Here is a 15,872-nt window from a genome sequence, read left to right as displayed (position 1 = left end):
CCTATGGACGTTGGACATGGACTGAGGCATGAGGCGCAGGACCAGCTCTCAGGTCAGTGCCGGGGAGGGACTGGTGGGCTCGAGTGTGGGGGGTTTTGTTTAATCTTGTATATATTTAGTGTTTATTTTAGATAAAAAAAAAATATATATATATATATATATATATATATATATATATATATATATATATATATATATATATATATAAAAAAAAAAAATTGCCGCCTATATGTTTAATATTGTTTTGTGATTATTATTTTGTTTGGTAACTGGACCAAAAGTAAGTAGCTATTATATTATCTATACATATATTCATAATGAGTGAGAAGAGAGAGGGCGCGGCTCCACCAGTTTCATTACATTGATTATTTTCTGGTTGATATTTTTGTTATTATTGTTTTGTTTTTCCATTTTTATAATAAAAGATCTACAGGAGAAAGCTCAGGATCAGTAATGTAATGTATGTACTCAGTGACTGCACCAGCAGAATAGTGAGTGCAGCTCTGGGGTATAATACAGGATGTAACTCAGGATCAGTAATGTAATGTATGTACACAGTGACTGCACCAGTAGAATAGTGAGTGCAGCTCTGGAGTATAATACAGGAGGTAACTCAGGATCAGTAATGTAATGTATGTACACAGTGACTCCACCAGCAGAATAGTGAGTGCAGCTCTGGAGTATAATACAGGATGTAGCTCAGGATCAGTAATGTAATGTATGTACACAGTGACTGCACCAGCAGAATAGTGAGTGCAGCTCTGGAGTATAATACAGGATGTAACTCAGGATCAGTAAAGTAATGTATGTACACAGTGACTGCACCAGCAGAATAGTGAGTGCAGCTCTGGCGTATAATACAGGATGTAACTCAGGATCAGTAATGTAATGTATGTACACAGTGACTGCACCAGCAGAATAGTGAGTGCAGCTCTGGAGTATAATACAGGATGTAACTCAGGATCAGTAATGTAATGTATATACACAGTGACTGCACCAGCAGAATAGTGAGTGCAGCTCTGGAGTATAATACAGGATGTAACTCAGGATCAGTAATGTAATGTATGTACACAGTGACTGCACCAGCTGAATAGTGAGTGCAGCTCTGGAGTATAATACAGGAGGTAACTCAGGATCAGTAATGTAATGTATGTACACAGTGACTGCACCAGCAGAATAGTGAGTGCAGCTCTGGAGTATAATACAGGATGTAACTCAGGATCAGTAATGTAATGTATATACACAGTGACCGCACCAGCAGAATAGTGAGTGCAGCTCTGGAGTATAATACAGGATGTAACTCAGGATCAGTAATGTAATGTATGTACACAGTGACTGCACCAGCAGAATAGTGAGTGCAGCTCTGGAGTATAATACAGGATGTAACTCAGGATCAGTAATGTAATGTATGTACACAGTGACTGCACCAGCAGAATAGTGAGTGCAGCTCTGGAGTATAATACAGGATGTAACTCAGGATCAGTAATGTAATGTATATACACAGTGACTGCACCAGCAGAATAGTGAGTGCAGCTCTGGAGTATAATACAGGATGTAACTCAGGATCAGTAATGTAATGTATGTACACAGTGACTGCAGCAGCAGAATAGTGAGCGCAGCTCTGGAGTATAATACAGGATGTAACTCAGGATCAGTAATGTAATGTATGTACACAGTGACTCCTCCAGCAGAATAGTGAGTGCAGCTCTGGAGTATAATACAGGATGTAACTCAGGATCAGTAATGTAATGTATGTACACAGTGACTGCACCAGCAGAATAGTGAGTGCAGCTCTGGAGTATAATACAGGAGGTAACTCAGGATCAGTAATGTAATGTATATACACAGTGACTGCACCAGCAGAATAGTGAGTGCAGCTCTGGAGTATAATACAGGATGTAACTCAGGATCAGTAATGTAATGTATGTACACAGTGACTGCACCAGCAGAATAGTGAGTGCAGCTCTGGAGTATAATACAGGAGGTAACTCAGGATCAGTAATGTAATGTATGTACACAGTGACTGCAGCAGCAGAATAGTGAGCGCAGCTCTGGAGTATAATACAGGATTGTTCTGTCAGCAGCTGTCTGGAGGCGGATGGGCTGGATACTGGCGAGTTCGGCGGTCTTTAGGAGATATTATGGCTGGGTGATGACTTCCACGGTCGGTCACCAGTGTGGAGTTTTTCCAGCCTGTTCATCTTGATGATTTTCAGCGCTATGACGGATCTTGTGTTTCTCTGACTGCGGCCGGGGTCTGCTCGGGGTCCGCAGAGGGTGACGGAGCAGATTAACTCTTTCACTTCCACTGCACTTTGATTCACCTTTATCAGTAAATATGAAGCAGTTGTGACAATCGGGAGCAGTGCGGGGGCTGGACGGCGTCTTGTCACAATTCCTCATCCAAAGCAATCATCCCAAGTGAAGGGGGTGGCACAGCGGCGAGTGATTGTGGGGGGTCTCACCTCCAGACCAGCACGCTCAATTCAGTGCTGAACGAAAGTGGGAAAATACAAATGTGCGGGGGAGGGTCAGGAAGTGACATCACACTGCCTGATGAGCCCACCTCCCCTGAGGCCACGCCCAGCGCACAGTTCATGGGTACAGTACGGGGTTGGGCCCTTGTGACCAGAGGTCATTGTCCGCGGGACGGAGGAGACCAGTTGGATCCTGTAGACACGACGGCTCCAGCTGCAGTCAGGCCGACGTCACCACGGGTTTCCCCGAAATCTTCAGATCATCAAAGGGGAGCAGAGCGAGGAGCTGAGAGAGAAGGAGAGGAGACTGTGAGGGGAGGCGGCCGAGGGGGGGAGGCGAGGCGAGGAGGCGGCTGGGGCGGGGGGCGAGGCGGCCAAGCCGAGGAAAGGGAGCATGCCGAGGGGACTGACGGCATCGGCGCACCGCTGAGGCTCTGGTCCAGCATTTCAGGGGACAATGCTGCCCCTCCCCCACACTGTTACATTGTATCAGGCTGCAGTTCTGATGATTAGATATGGATACACTGTAATAAACCCTTTAGTTGGGATGTGTGAGATGACAGCGCCACCCCCTCACCTTCAGCTTTCCAGAAGTGGCATGGATCGGTGGCCTACCACATAAACACCAAGGGGTAGGTGGTGCCGTCATGGCCTCGTTCTCGGGGGCCTCATCCTGGGTTGGGTTCCCGGCCCCTCTTACCTGGTTGTTGCCCTCGGCCAGGTCTTGCGGGGTGTCTCCCTCCAGATTACGCTGTAGGACGTCAGCGCCTGCCTGGCACAGCAGTCTGGCCAGTCCGGCGTCCTCGCTGCCCACCGCCAGGTGCAGCGCCGTGCACCCGTTATACATCAGGGCGTCCACCTTGGGAGAATGTTGCAGCAGATGCAGCAGCAGCGGTCGGTCCACCATCTGCACGGCCAGGTGCAGGGGCGTCTTACCGCTGTTACCCTCCTGGAGGACGAGGACAGAATGTGAGGAGCAGCAGCACAGAGTATTTACAGGAGAAGCGCCCACCACATACCTGGCTGTTGATGTCGGCTCCGCTCGCTATGAGAAGTGAGATGAGTGCGGGGTTCCTCTTCATCGTGGCGATGTGCAGACATGACAGCCCTGCGAACAGGAGGAGCAGCAAGAGGATCACTACCGGCACACACAGCGCAGCCAGCAGGGGGCGCCCTGGACTCACAGGACCCCGCTCCTCTAAAGGGGGTTCTTGGTCAGACACTTCCCCAGTGGGGACCTCACCTTTCCAGTTCTGTAGCTGCAGCAGGTTCTGTCGCCTCCTCGGGCCGCGGAGCAGCAGCGCAGCGCAGTCCAGGCGCTCCTTCTCACAGGCCAGGTGCAGCGCCGTGTCCCCCCGCCGGTCCTGCAGCTCCAGGGCCACCTCTTTATCCACCAAAGCCTCCACCACCCCCACCTGCCCCAGGTAGACGGCAAGATGGAGGGCCGACTGTGGGGAAGGAGGGGAACCGTGAGCTGCCAGCAATCTCGTTCAGCCGCCCCGACCCCTCGCCCAGCAGCAGCGGCGGGAGCCCCAGCGTGCTACCACCCCCCTCGCCCAGCAGGAGCGGGCGCCCCTGCGCGCTACCACCCCCCTCGCCCAGCAGCAGCGGGCGCCCCAGCGCGCTACCACCCCCCTCGCCCAGCAGCAGCGGGCGCCCCAGCGCGCTACCACCCCCCTCGCCCAGCAGCAGCGGGCGCCCCAGCGCGCTACAACACCCCTCGCCCAGCAGCAGCGGACACCCCAGCGCGCTACAACACCCCTCGCCCAGCAGCAGCGGGCACCCCAGCGCGCTACAACACCCCTCGCCCAGCAGCAGCGGGCGCCCCAGCACGCTACAACACCCCTCGCCCAGCAGCAGCGGGCGCCCCAGCGCGCTACCACCCCCCTCGCCCAGCAGTGGGTGCCCCTGCGCGCTACAACACCCCCCTTGCCCAGCAGCAGCGGGCGCCCCAGCGCGCTACCACCCCCCTCGCCCAGCAGCAGCGGGCACCCCTGCGCGCTACCACCCCCCTCGCCCAGCAGCAGCGGGCGCCCCTGCGCGCTACCACCCCCCTCGCCCAGCAGCAGCGGGCGCCCCTGCGCGCTACCACCCCCCTCGTGAGCCCCCCGATCCCTTTATCAGCTGCTACCCTTGGTGCGCCCCGACCCCTCCCCCCGCCGCGGTCTGCCCTCACCCCCCCCCCGCCGCGCACTCACCTGTGACAGGTCGTTCTGGATATCCAGCACTTCTTTGGGAGCCAGGGAGATGAAGTAGAGCGACATCTTGGGGATGGCGTGGATGATGGACAGGTGCAGGAGGCTGCGGCAGAGACAATGTTATACACATGACATCCTCATCCAGGAGGGGGCGCCATCTAGAATACTGATCATTCAGAGATATTTCTTCTTATTGGAATGTGCACATTGCGGATTCAGACTGAAGGCGGCAAAACCACAAAGGAAGGAAAAGATCTGGAAACAAGGAGTAAAGACACAGAAGTGACACAACCAGAGTGTCCCCTCAGGTTCCTCCGGTGCCCCCTCTGATGGCGGCTTCAAGCCCCCCGTCGTTCTCTCCACAGCCTCACCGGGAGGCTCCACCAGTCCTGGCCTCGTTCCCGGAGGCGCGGAGCTCCTCGCTGCTTTGTCGGCTGTTTCGCCGCCTTCAGTCTGAATCTATAATGTGCACGTTCCAATAAGAAGGAAAAGCGCTGTATGATCAGGGGGTCCGGGCTACTGTACACCGCAGACTGAGAGACCCCCACCATCGCCATTTTTCCAGCTCATCAGTGGCCCCCAGCAGTGACAGCGGCAGCCCCTTGTCTGCAGAAGCGGCTTACTGAAGGCATCGCGAGGAGGTCGTCACCGCTCTCCACTAGGGGGCAGAAAAGGTTAAGACCAGAGGCGGATGAGGGAGAGACTATGGACCCGAGCGGTGCGACACTGACAGCGGAGGAGGACGTGCACACAGACCGGGGGAAGGAATCCCCCCGACCCCAGATATCAGCCTCTTATAACGCTCCAGTACTGATATAACCTCCAGACATTACATCATATGTGACTGATATCAGCCTCTTATAACGCTCCAGTACTGATATAACCTCCAGACATTACATCATATGTGACTGATATCAGCCCCTCTTATAACGCTCCAGTACTGATATAACCTCCAGACATTACATCATATGTGACTGATATCAGCCCCTCTTATAACGCTCCAGTACTGATATAACCTCCAGACATTACACCATATGTGACTGATATCAGCCCCTCTTATAACGCTCCAGTACTGATATAACCTCCAGACATTACATCATATGTGACTGATATCAGCTCCTCTTATAACGCTCCAGCACTGATATAACCCCCAGACATTACACCATATGTGACTGATATCAGCCCCTCTTATAACGCTCCAGTACTGATGTAACCTCCAGACATTACATCATATGTGACTGATATCAGCTCCTCTTATAACGCTCCAGCACTGATATAACCTCCAGACATTACACCATATGTGACTGATATCAGCCCCTCTTATAACGCTCCAGTACTGATATAACCTCCAGACATTACACCATATGTGACTGATATCAGCTCCTCTTATAACGCTCCAGTACTGATGTAACCTCCAGACATTACATCATATGTGACTGATATCAGCTCCTCTTATAACGCTCCAGTACTGATATAACCTCCAGACATTACACCATATGTGACTGATATCAGCCCCTCTTATAACGCTCCAGTACTGATATAACCTCCAGACATTACATCATATGTGACTGATATCAGCCTCTTATAACGCCCCAGTACTGATATAACCTCCAGACATTACACCATATGTGACTGATATCAGCCCCTCTTATAACGCTCCAGTACTGATATAACCTCCAGACATTACATCATATGTGACTGATATCAGCTCCTCTTATAACGCTCCAGTACTGATATAACCTCCAGGTATTACATCATATGTGACTGATATCAGCTCCTCTTATAACGCCCCAGTACTGATATAACCTCCAGGTATTACATCATATGTGACTGATATCAGCTCCTCTTATAACGCTCCAGCACTGATATAACCTCCAGACATTACACCATATGTGACTGATATCAGCCCCTCTTATAACGCTCCAGTACTGATATAACCTCCAGACATTACACCATATGTGACTGATATCAGCCCCTCTTATAACGCTCCAGTACTGATATAACCTCCAGACATTACACCATATGTGACTGATATCAGCTCCTCTTATAACGCTCCAGTACTGATATAACATCATATGTGACTGATATCAGCTCCTCTTATAACGCTCCAGTACTGATATAACCTCCAGACATTACACCATGTGACTGATATCAGCCTCTTATAACGCTCCAGTACTGATATTACCTCCAGACATTACACCATATGTGACTGATATCAGCCTCTTATAACGCTCCAGTACTGATATAACCTCCAGACATTACACCATATGTGACTGATATCAGCCCCTCTTATAACGCTCCAGTACTGATATAACCTCCAGACATTACATCATATGTGACTGATATCAGCCTCTTATAACGCTCCAGTACTGATATAACCTCCAGACATTACACCATATGTGACTGATATCAGCCCCTCTTATAACGCTCCAGTACTGATATAACATCATATGTGACTGATATCAGCTCCTCTTATAACGCTCCAGTACTGATATAACCTCCAGACATTACACCATGTGACTGATATCAGCCTCTTATAACGCTCCAGTACTGATATTACCTCCAGACATTACACCATATGTGACTGATATCAGCCTCTTATAACGCTCCAGTACTGATATAACCTCCAGACATTACATCATATGTGACTGATATCAGCCCCTCTTATAACGCTCCAGTACTGATATAACCTCCAGACATTACACCATATGTGACTGATATCAGCCCCTCTTATAACGCTCCAGTACTGATATAACCTCCAGACATTACATCATATGTGACTGATATCAGCCTCTTATAACGCTCCAGTACTGATATAACCTCCAGACATTACACCATATGTGACTGATATCAGCCTCTTATAACGCTCCAGTACTGATATAACCTCCAGACATTACATCATATGTGACTGATATCAGCCCCTCTTATAACGCTCCAGTACTGATATAACCTCCAGACATTACACCATATGTGACTGATATCAGCCCCTCTTATAACGCTCCAGTACTGATATAACCTCCAGACATTACATCATATGTGACTGATATCAGCTCCTCTTATAACGCTCCAGCACTGATATAACCCCCAGACATTACACCATATGTGACTGATATCAGCCCCTCTTATAACGCTCCAGTACTGATGTAACCTCCAGACATTACACCATATGTGACTGATATCAGCCCCTCTTATAACGCTCCAGTACTGATGTAACCTCCAGACATTACATCATATGTGACTGATATCAGCTCCTCTTATAACGCTCCAGCACTGATATAACCTCCAGACATTACACCATATGTGACTGATATCAGCCCCTCTTATAACGCTCCAGTACTGATATAACCTCCAGACATTACACCATATGTGACTGATATCAGCCCCTCTTATAACGCTCCAGTACTGATATAACCTCCAGACATTACACCATATGTGACTGATATCATTCTCTTATAATACTCCAGTACTGATATAACCTCCAGACATTACATCATATGTGACTGATATCAGCTCCTCTTATAACGCTCCAGTACTGATATAACCTCCAGGTATTACATCATATGTGACTGATATCAGCTCCTCTTATAACGCCCCAGTACTGATATAACCTCCAGACATGACACCATATGTGACTGATATCAGCCTCTTATAACGCCCCAGTACTGATATAACCTCCAGGCATTACACCATATGTGACTGATATCAGCTCCTCTTATAATGCTCCAGTACTGATATAACCTCCAGGTATTACATCATATGTGACTGATATCAGCTCCTCTTATAACGCTCCAGTACTGATATAACCTCCAGACATTACACCATATGTGACTGATATCAGCTCCTCTTATAACGCTACAGTACTGATATAACCTCCAGACATTACATCATATGTGACTGATATCAGCCTCTTATAATGCTCCAGTACTGATATAACCTCCAGACATTACACCATATGTGACTGATATCAGCTCCTCTTATAACGCTACAGTACTGATATAACCTCCAGACATTACACCATATGTGACTGATATCAGCTCCTCTTATAACGCTACAGTACTGATATAACCTCCAGACATTACACCATATGTGACTGATATCAGCTCCTCTTATAACGCTACAGTACTGATATAACCTCCAGACATTACATCATATGTGACTGATATCAGCCTCTTATAATGCTCCAGTACTGATATAACCTCCAGACATTACACCATATGTGACTGATATCAGCTCCTCTTATAACGCTACAGTACTGATATAACCTCCAGACATTACATCATATGTGACTGATATCAGCCTGTTATAACGCTCCAGCACTGATATAACCTCCAGACATTACACCATATGTGACTGATATCAGCTCCTCTTATAACGCTACAGTACTGATATAACCTCCAGACATTACACCATATGTGACTGATATCAGCTCCTCTTATAACGCTACAGTACTGATATAACCTCCAGACATTACATCATATGTGACTGATATCAGCCTCTTATAATGCTCCAGTACTGATATAACCTCCAGACATTACACCATATGTGACTGATATCAGCTCCTCTTATAACGCTACAGTACTGATATAACCTCCAGACATTACACCATATGTGACTGATATCAGCCTCTTATAATGCTCCAGTACTGATATAACCTCCAAACATTACATCATACGTGACTGATATCAGCCTCTTATAATGCTCCAGTACTGATATAACCTCCAGACATTACATCATATGTGACTGATATCAGCCTCTTATAACGCTCCAGTACTGATATCATTACGCCGCCCCCCGCGCTCCGGGTCTCGTGTCCTCCACATACAACCAATCAGATATCAGCTCTTCAGAAGCGGCAGCTGTGATTGGTCCACGATCTGTGATCAGCAATGCCGCCAGCTTATAAAACAATTAGTTTCAGAAAGTAAGTGCCCCCCTCGCAGGGGATTTCCTGCACCATCCTGTGTCCGCACCTCCCCCTGCTGGCACACGGCGGCTCAGCGCCCATCACCGGGGATTTCCACAGCTTAAAATAGCTGTCACCACATCCTCATGTCAGAGCGCCGCGGAGCACGAGGGGTTAACGGCACAGGAATGTTCTCCAACCGGTCCAAGAGCTTACACTCCGATCACAGCGACAGACATGGGGGTCTTCAGGACCCAGCAGATCATGTGCCCCGGCTGTCCACACACACTCCGGGTCCCCAGGACGTGACCGGGACCGCCCTGCGTGTCCTGAGATGGCGCTGCAGGGGTTAAGAGAGCGGGAGAGGACGGTCGCCCTGCTGCAGGTTTAGGGCCCCGAGAGTGAGGCGACAGAGAGCCAGGGTGGAAAGGGTTAACTGCATCACCCACAACGTGGACACCCCACTAATGCCACAGGTGGGCGCCATCCCAGCACCGGATCCCACCACCATTAATGGCCCTGACCCTGGTGACAAAGCAGTGACTGCCACCTGCACACGACGGCGCCCCCACCCTCCACAACTGCTCCCTGCACACGACAGCGCCCCCACCCTCCACAACTGCACACGACAGCGCCCCCACCCTCCACAACTGCACACGACAGCGCCCCCACCCTCCACAACTGCTCCCTGCACACGACAGCGCCCCCACCCTCCACAACTGCACACGACAGCGCCCCCACCCTCCACAACTGCTCCCTGCACACGACAGCGCCCCCACCCTCCACAACTGCTCCCTGCACACGACAGCGCCCCCACCCTCCACAACTGCTCCCTGCACACGACAGCGCCCCCACCCTCCACAACTGCACACGACAGCGCCCCCACCCTCCACAACTGCACACGACAGCGCCCCCACCCTCCACAACTGCTCCCTGCACACGACAGCGCCCCCACCCTCCACAACTGCACACGACAGCGCCCCCACCCTCCACAACTGCTCCCTGCACACGACAGCGCCCCCACCCTCCACAACTGCACCCAGCACAGGACGGCGCCCCCACCCTCCACAACTGCACACGACGGCGCCCCCACCCTCCACAACTGCACACGACGGCGCCCCCACCCTCCACAACTGCACCCTGCACAGGACGGCGCCCCCACCCTCCACAACTGCACCCTGCACAGGACGGCGCCCCCACCCTCCACACGACAGCGCCTCCACAACTGCACACGACAGCGCTCCCAGCCTCCACAACTGCACACGACAGCGCTCCCAGCCTCCACAACTGCACACGACAGCGCTCCCAGCCTCCACAACTGCACACGACAGCGCTCCCAGCCTCCACAACTGCACACGACAGCGCTCCCAGCCTCCACAACTGCACACGACAGCGCTCCCAGCCTCCACAACTGCACACGACAGCGCTCCCAGCCTCCACAACTGCACACGACAGCGCTCCCAGCCTCCACAACTGCACACGACAGCGCTCCCAGCCTCCACAACTGCACACGACAGCGCTCCCAGCCTCCACAACTGCACACGACAGCGCTCCCAGCCTCCACAACTGCACACGACAGCGCTCCCAGCCTCCACAACTGCACACGACAGCGCTCCCAGCCTCCACAACTGCACACGACAGCGCTCCCAGCCTCCACAACTGCACACGACAGCGCTCCCAGCCTCCACAACTGCTCCCTGCACACGACAGCGCCCCCACCCTCCACAACTGCACACGACGGCGCCCCCACCCTCCACAACTGCACACGACAGCGCCCCCACCCTCCACAACTGCTCCCTGCACACGACAGCGCCCCCACCCTGCACAACTGCACACGACGGCGCCCCCACCCTCCACAACTGCGCCCCCACCCTCCACAACTGCACACGACGGCGCCCCCACCCTCCACAACTGCACCCCGCACAGGAAGGCGCCCCCACAACTGCACCCCGCACAGGACGGCGCCCCCACCCTCCACAACTGCACCCTGCACAGGACGGCGCCCCCACCCTCCACAACTGCACCCCGCACAGGACGGTGCCCCCACCCTCCACAACTGCACCCTGCACAGGACGGCGCCCCCACCCTCCACAACTGCACACGACAGCGCCCCCACCCTCCACAACTGCTCCCTGCACACGACAGCGCCCCCACCCTCCACAACTGCACACGACGGCGCCCCCACCCTCCACAACTGCACACGACGGCGCCCCCACCCTCCACAACTGCACCCTGCACACGACAGCGCCCCCACCCTCCACAACTGCACACGACGGCGCCCCCACCCTCCACAACTGCACACGACAGCGCCCCCACCCTCCACAACTGCTCCCTGCACACGACAGCGCCCCCACCCTCCACAACTGCACACGACGGCGCCCCCACCCTCCACAACTGCACACGACAGCGCCCCCACCCTCCACAACTGCTCCCTGCACACGACAGCGCCCCCACCCTGCACAACTGCACACGACGGCGCCCCCACCCTCCACAACTGCGCCCCGCACAGGAAGGCGCCCCCACAACTGCACCCCGCACAGGACGGCGCCCCCACCCTCCACAACTGCACCCTGCACAGGACGGCGCCCCCACCCTCCACAACTGCACCCCGCACAGGACGGTGCCCCCACCCTCCACAACTGCACCCTGCACAGGACGGCGCCCCCACCCTCCACAACTGCACACGACAGCGCCCCCACCCTCCACAACTGCTCCCTGCACACGACAGCGCCCCCACCCTCCACAACTGCACACGACGGCGCCCCCACCCTCCACAACTGCACACGACGGCGCCCCCACCCTCCACAACTGCACCCTGCACACGACAGCACCCCCACCCTCCACAACTGCACCCTGCACAGGACGGCTCCCCCACCATCCACAACTGCACCCTGCACAGGACAGCGCCCCCACCATCCACCGCCGCGCCCGGTACCGCAGCGCCCCCACTCTCCACCGCCGCGCCCGGTACCGCCGCGCCCCCACCCTCCACAGCCGTGCCTAGTACAGCAGCGCCCCCACCCTCCACAGCCGCGCCCGGTACCGCAGCACCCCCACCCTCCACAGCCGCGCCCGGTACCGCAGCACCCCCACCCTCCACAGCCGTGCCTGGTACAGCAGCATCCCCACCATCTGCGGCTGCACCCTGCACAGGACAGCGCCCCCACCCTCCACTGCCGCGCCTGGTACCGCAGCGCCCCCACCCTCCACCGCCGCGTCCGGTACCGCAGCGCTCCCACCATCCATAGCCGCGCCTGGTACAGCAGCGCCCCCACCCTCCACCGCCGCGCCCGGTACCGCAGCGCCCCCACCATCCGCGGCTGCACCCAGCACAGGATAGCGCCCCCACCATCAACGGCTGCGCAAGGTACCGCAGAGCGGATGGGGCGGCGGCTTCCTCGTAGTGTCAGTGTTGTGTGACCGCTGTGGTGGACCCTCGTGACACAGCCCCTCCCCCGGCACAGCGGTACTCACGTGTCACCCTCCTCGGACAGGTACGTCAGGCTGTCCAGGAGCTCGCTGTCCTGGCTGCTTGTCTCCGTCACTCCACTAGGGGGCAGGCAAGTCTGCGGCAGGGTCTCGGTGAGGGAGGCAGAGCCATAGGTTGAGTCCACCCGCTCCAGGTCCTGGACCTCAGAGGTTTTGTCCTCGGCAGCACCGCGGCGCAGCGGCTGAGAAGCAGAGGCCGCGGATCCGTCATCAGGAGCAGAGTGAAGTCTGAGGCTGGCCTCCTCCTGCAGCGACTGCACAGAGTCCGCGAGGCCAGAGTCATAGCGGCCGTCTTCTGGGTGGAGGCCCAGCTTCTTGGAGCCCCAGTCCTCTGCCATGGCGGAGCAATCCGGGCACCAGCTGCAGAACAGAAGAGCAGCCTCAGTACAGCGCACACGTCACAGAGACCACCAGGGGGGCAGTATAGAGATACAGAGACCCCCAGGGGGGGCAGTATAGATATACAGAGACCCTCAGGGGGGCAGTATAGAGATACAGAGACCCCCAGGGGGGGCAGTATAGAGATACAGAGACCCCCAGGGGGGGCAGTATAGAGTCACAGAGACCCCCGGGGGGGGCAGTATAGAGATACAGAGACCCTCAGGGGGGGCAGTATAGAGTCACAGAGACCCCCGGGGGGGGCAGTATAGAGATACAGAGACCCCCAGGGGGGCAGTATAGAGATACAGAGACCCTCAGGGGGACAGTATAGAGTCACAGAGACCCCCGGGGGGGGGCAGTATAGAGTCACAGAGACCCCCTCAGGGGGGCAGAATAGAGTCACAGAGACCCCCCCCCCCCGGAGGGGGCAGTATAGAGTCACAGAGACCCCCAGGGGGGCCAGTATACAGCCACAGAGACCCCGCCGGGGGGGGGGGGGGGGCAGTATAGAGATACAGAGACCCCCAGGGGGGCAGTATAGAGATACAGAGACCCCCAGGGGGGGCAGTATAGAGATACAGAGACCCTCAGGGGGGGCAGTATAGAGATACAGAGACCCTCAGGGGGGGCAGTATAGAGATACAGAGACCCCCAGGGGGGGCAGTATAGAGATACAGAGACCCTCAGGGGGGGCAGTATAGAGATACAGAGACCCTCAGGGGGGGCAGTATAGAGATACAGAGACCCCCGGGGGGGGGGGGCAGTATAGAGTCACAGAGACCCCCGGGGGGGGCAGTATAGAGATACAGAGACCCCCGGGGGGGGCAGTATAGAGATACAGAGACCCTCAGGGGGACAGTATAGAGTCACAGAGACCCCCGGGGGGGGGGGGGGGGGGGGCAGTATAGAGTCACAGAGACCCCCAGGGGGGGGGGGGGGGCAGTATAGAGTCACAGAGACCCCCGGGGGGGGCAGTATAGAGATACAGAGACCCCCTCAGGGGGGTAGTATAGAGTCACAGAGACCCCCCCCCCCCCCCCCCGGAGGGGGCAGTATAGAGTCACAGAGACCCCCAGGGGGGGCAGTATACAGCCACAGAGACCCCCAGGGGGGCCAGTATACAGCCACAGAGACCCCGCCGGGGGGGGGCAGTATAGAGAAACAGAGACCCCAGGACCCGGTACCGCTCTCACCTCACACCGGACGCTTCATCCTCGGTGCGGCCGATATCAAGGAACCAGGAAAGTCCCGGAATCAGAACTGCGGCAGACGTTACTCCAGCAGCAGCCAATCACAGGACACGTAGTACTAACGTCACCGTCGGCTCCTCCCCCTGCTATATTGGTGCAGGAGGAAATGAACTCAGAGGGTTAATGAGGTCACGTGAGCGGAATACCGGCCGCGGCCTCTGGGGGCGCTGTGTGGCCGGTGTGCTGCCCTGAGGGGCGGAGGATGGTAGTTGTGGTCGCTATGTGGCCCCGGCTTCTCCTCTGCCTGGGATGGACGCTCACTGCAATACAGTCTGCCCGGTCCTATCTGCAGGGTGGGAGGGGGTGCGAGGGTCCTATATGCAGGGTGGGACAGGGTGCGAGGGTCCTATCTGCAGGGTGGGAGGGGGTGCGAGGGTCCTATCTGCAGGGTGGGAGGGGGTGCGAGGGTCCTATCTGCAGGGTGGGAGGGGGTGCGAGGGTCCTATATGCAGGGTGGGACGGGGTGCGAGGGTCCTATATGCAGGGTGGGAGGGGGTGCGAGGGTCCTATATGCAGGGTGGGAGGGGGTGCGAGGGTCCTATATGCAGGGTGGGAGGGGGTGCGAGGGTCCTATATGCAGGGTGGGAGGGGGTGCGAGGGTCCTATATGCAGGGTGGGAGGGGGTGCGAGGGTCCTATATGCAGGGTGGGAGGGGGTGCGAGGGTCCTATATGCAGGGTGGGAGGGGGTGCGAGGGTCCTATCTGCAGGGTGGGAGGGGGTGCGAGGGTCCTATATGCAGGGTGGGAGGGGGTGCGAGGGTCCTATATGCAGGGTGGGAGGGGGTGCGAGGGTCCTATATGCAGGGTGGGAGGGGGTGCGAGGGTCCTATCTGCAGGGTGGGAGGGGGTGCGAGGGTCCTATCTGCAGGGTGGGAGGGGGTGCGAGGGTCCTATCTGCAGGGTGGGAGGGGGTGCGAGGGTCCTATCTGCAGGGTGGGAGGGGGTGCGAGGGTCCTATCTGCAGGGTGGGAGGGGGTGCGAGGGTCCTATCTGCAGGGTGGGAGGGGGTGCGAGGGTCCTATCTGCAGGGTGGGAGGGGGTGCGAGGGTCCTATCTGCAGGGTGGGAGGGGGTGGGAGGGGGTGCGAGGGTCCTATCTGCAGGGTGGGAGGGGGTGCGAGGGTCCTATCTGCAGGGTGGGAGGGAGGGGGTGCGAGGGTCCTATATGCAGGGTG

The 15,872-nt window shown here is 55.6% G+C and overlaps 1 protein-coding gene across 1 annotated transcript; it reads right to left on the bottom strand.

Annotated features, from left to right (window-relative positions):
• Positions 1-2,309: 2,309 nt before the first annotated feature.
• On the bottom strand, positions 2,310-14,797 carry NFKBIE (NFKB inhibitor epsilon). The gene is made up of 7 exons (XM_073671601.1): positions 14,642-14,797; positions 13,053-13,427; positions 4,676-4,778; positions 3,721-3,925; positions 3,497-3,585; positions 3,178-3,426; positions 2,310-2,763 (listed from the first exon to the last, which is right to left on the bottom strand). Exons 2-7 carry the CDS (start codon positions 13,403-13,405, stop codon positions 2,698-2,700), a joined length of 1,065 nt encoding a protein of 354 aa, XP_073527702.1. The 5' UTR covers positions 13,406-13,427; positions 14,642-14,797; the 3' UTR covers positions 2,310-2,697.
• Positions 14,798-15,872: the final 1,075 nt, after the last annotated feature.

Source organism: Phyllobates terribilis, unplaced genomic scaffold, assembly GCF_046119375.1.
Source record: "Phyllobates terribilis strain yellow unplaced genomic scaffold, ASM4611937v1 Scaffold_3__8_contigs__length_932513732, whole genome shotgun sequence".
NCBI lineage: Eukaryota > Metazoa > Chordata > Amphibia > Anura > Dendrobatidae > Phyllobates > Phyllobates terribilis.
Note: the sequence above shows the minus strand (reverse complement) of the source record. Positions and strands in the feature narration are given on the sequence as shown.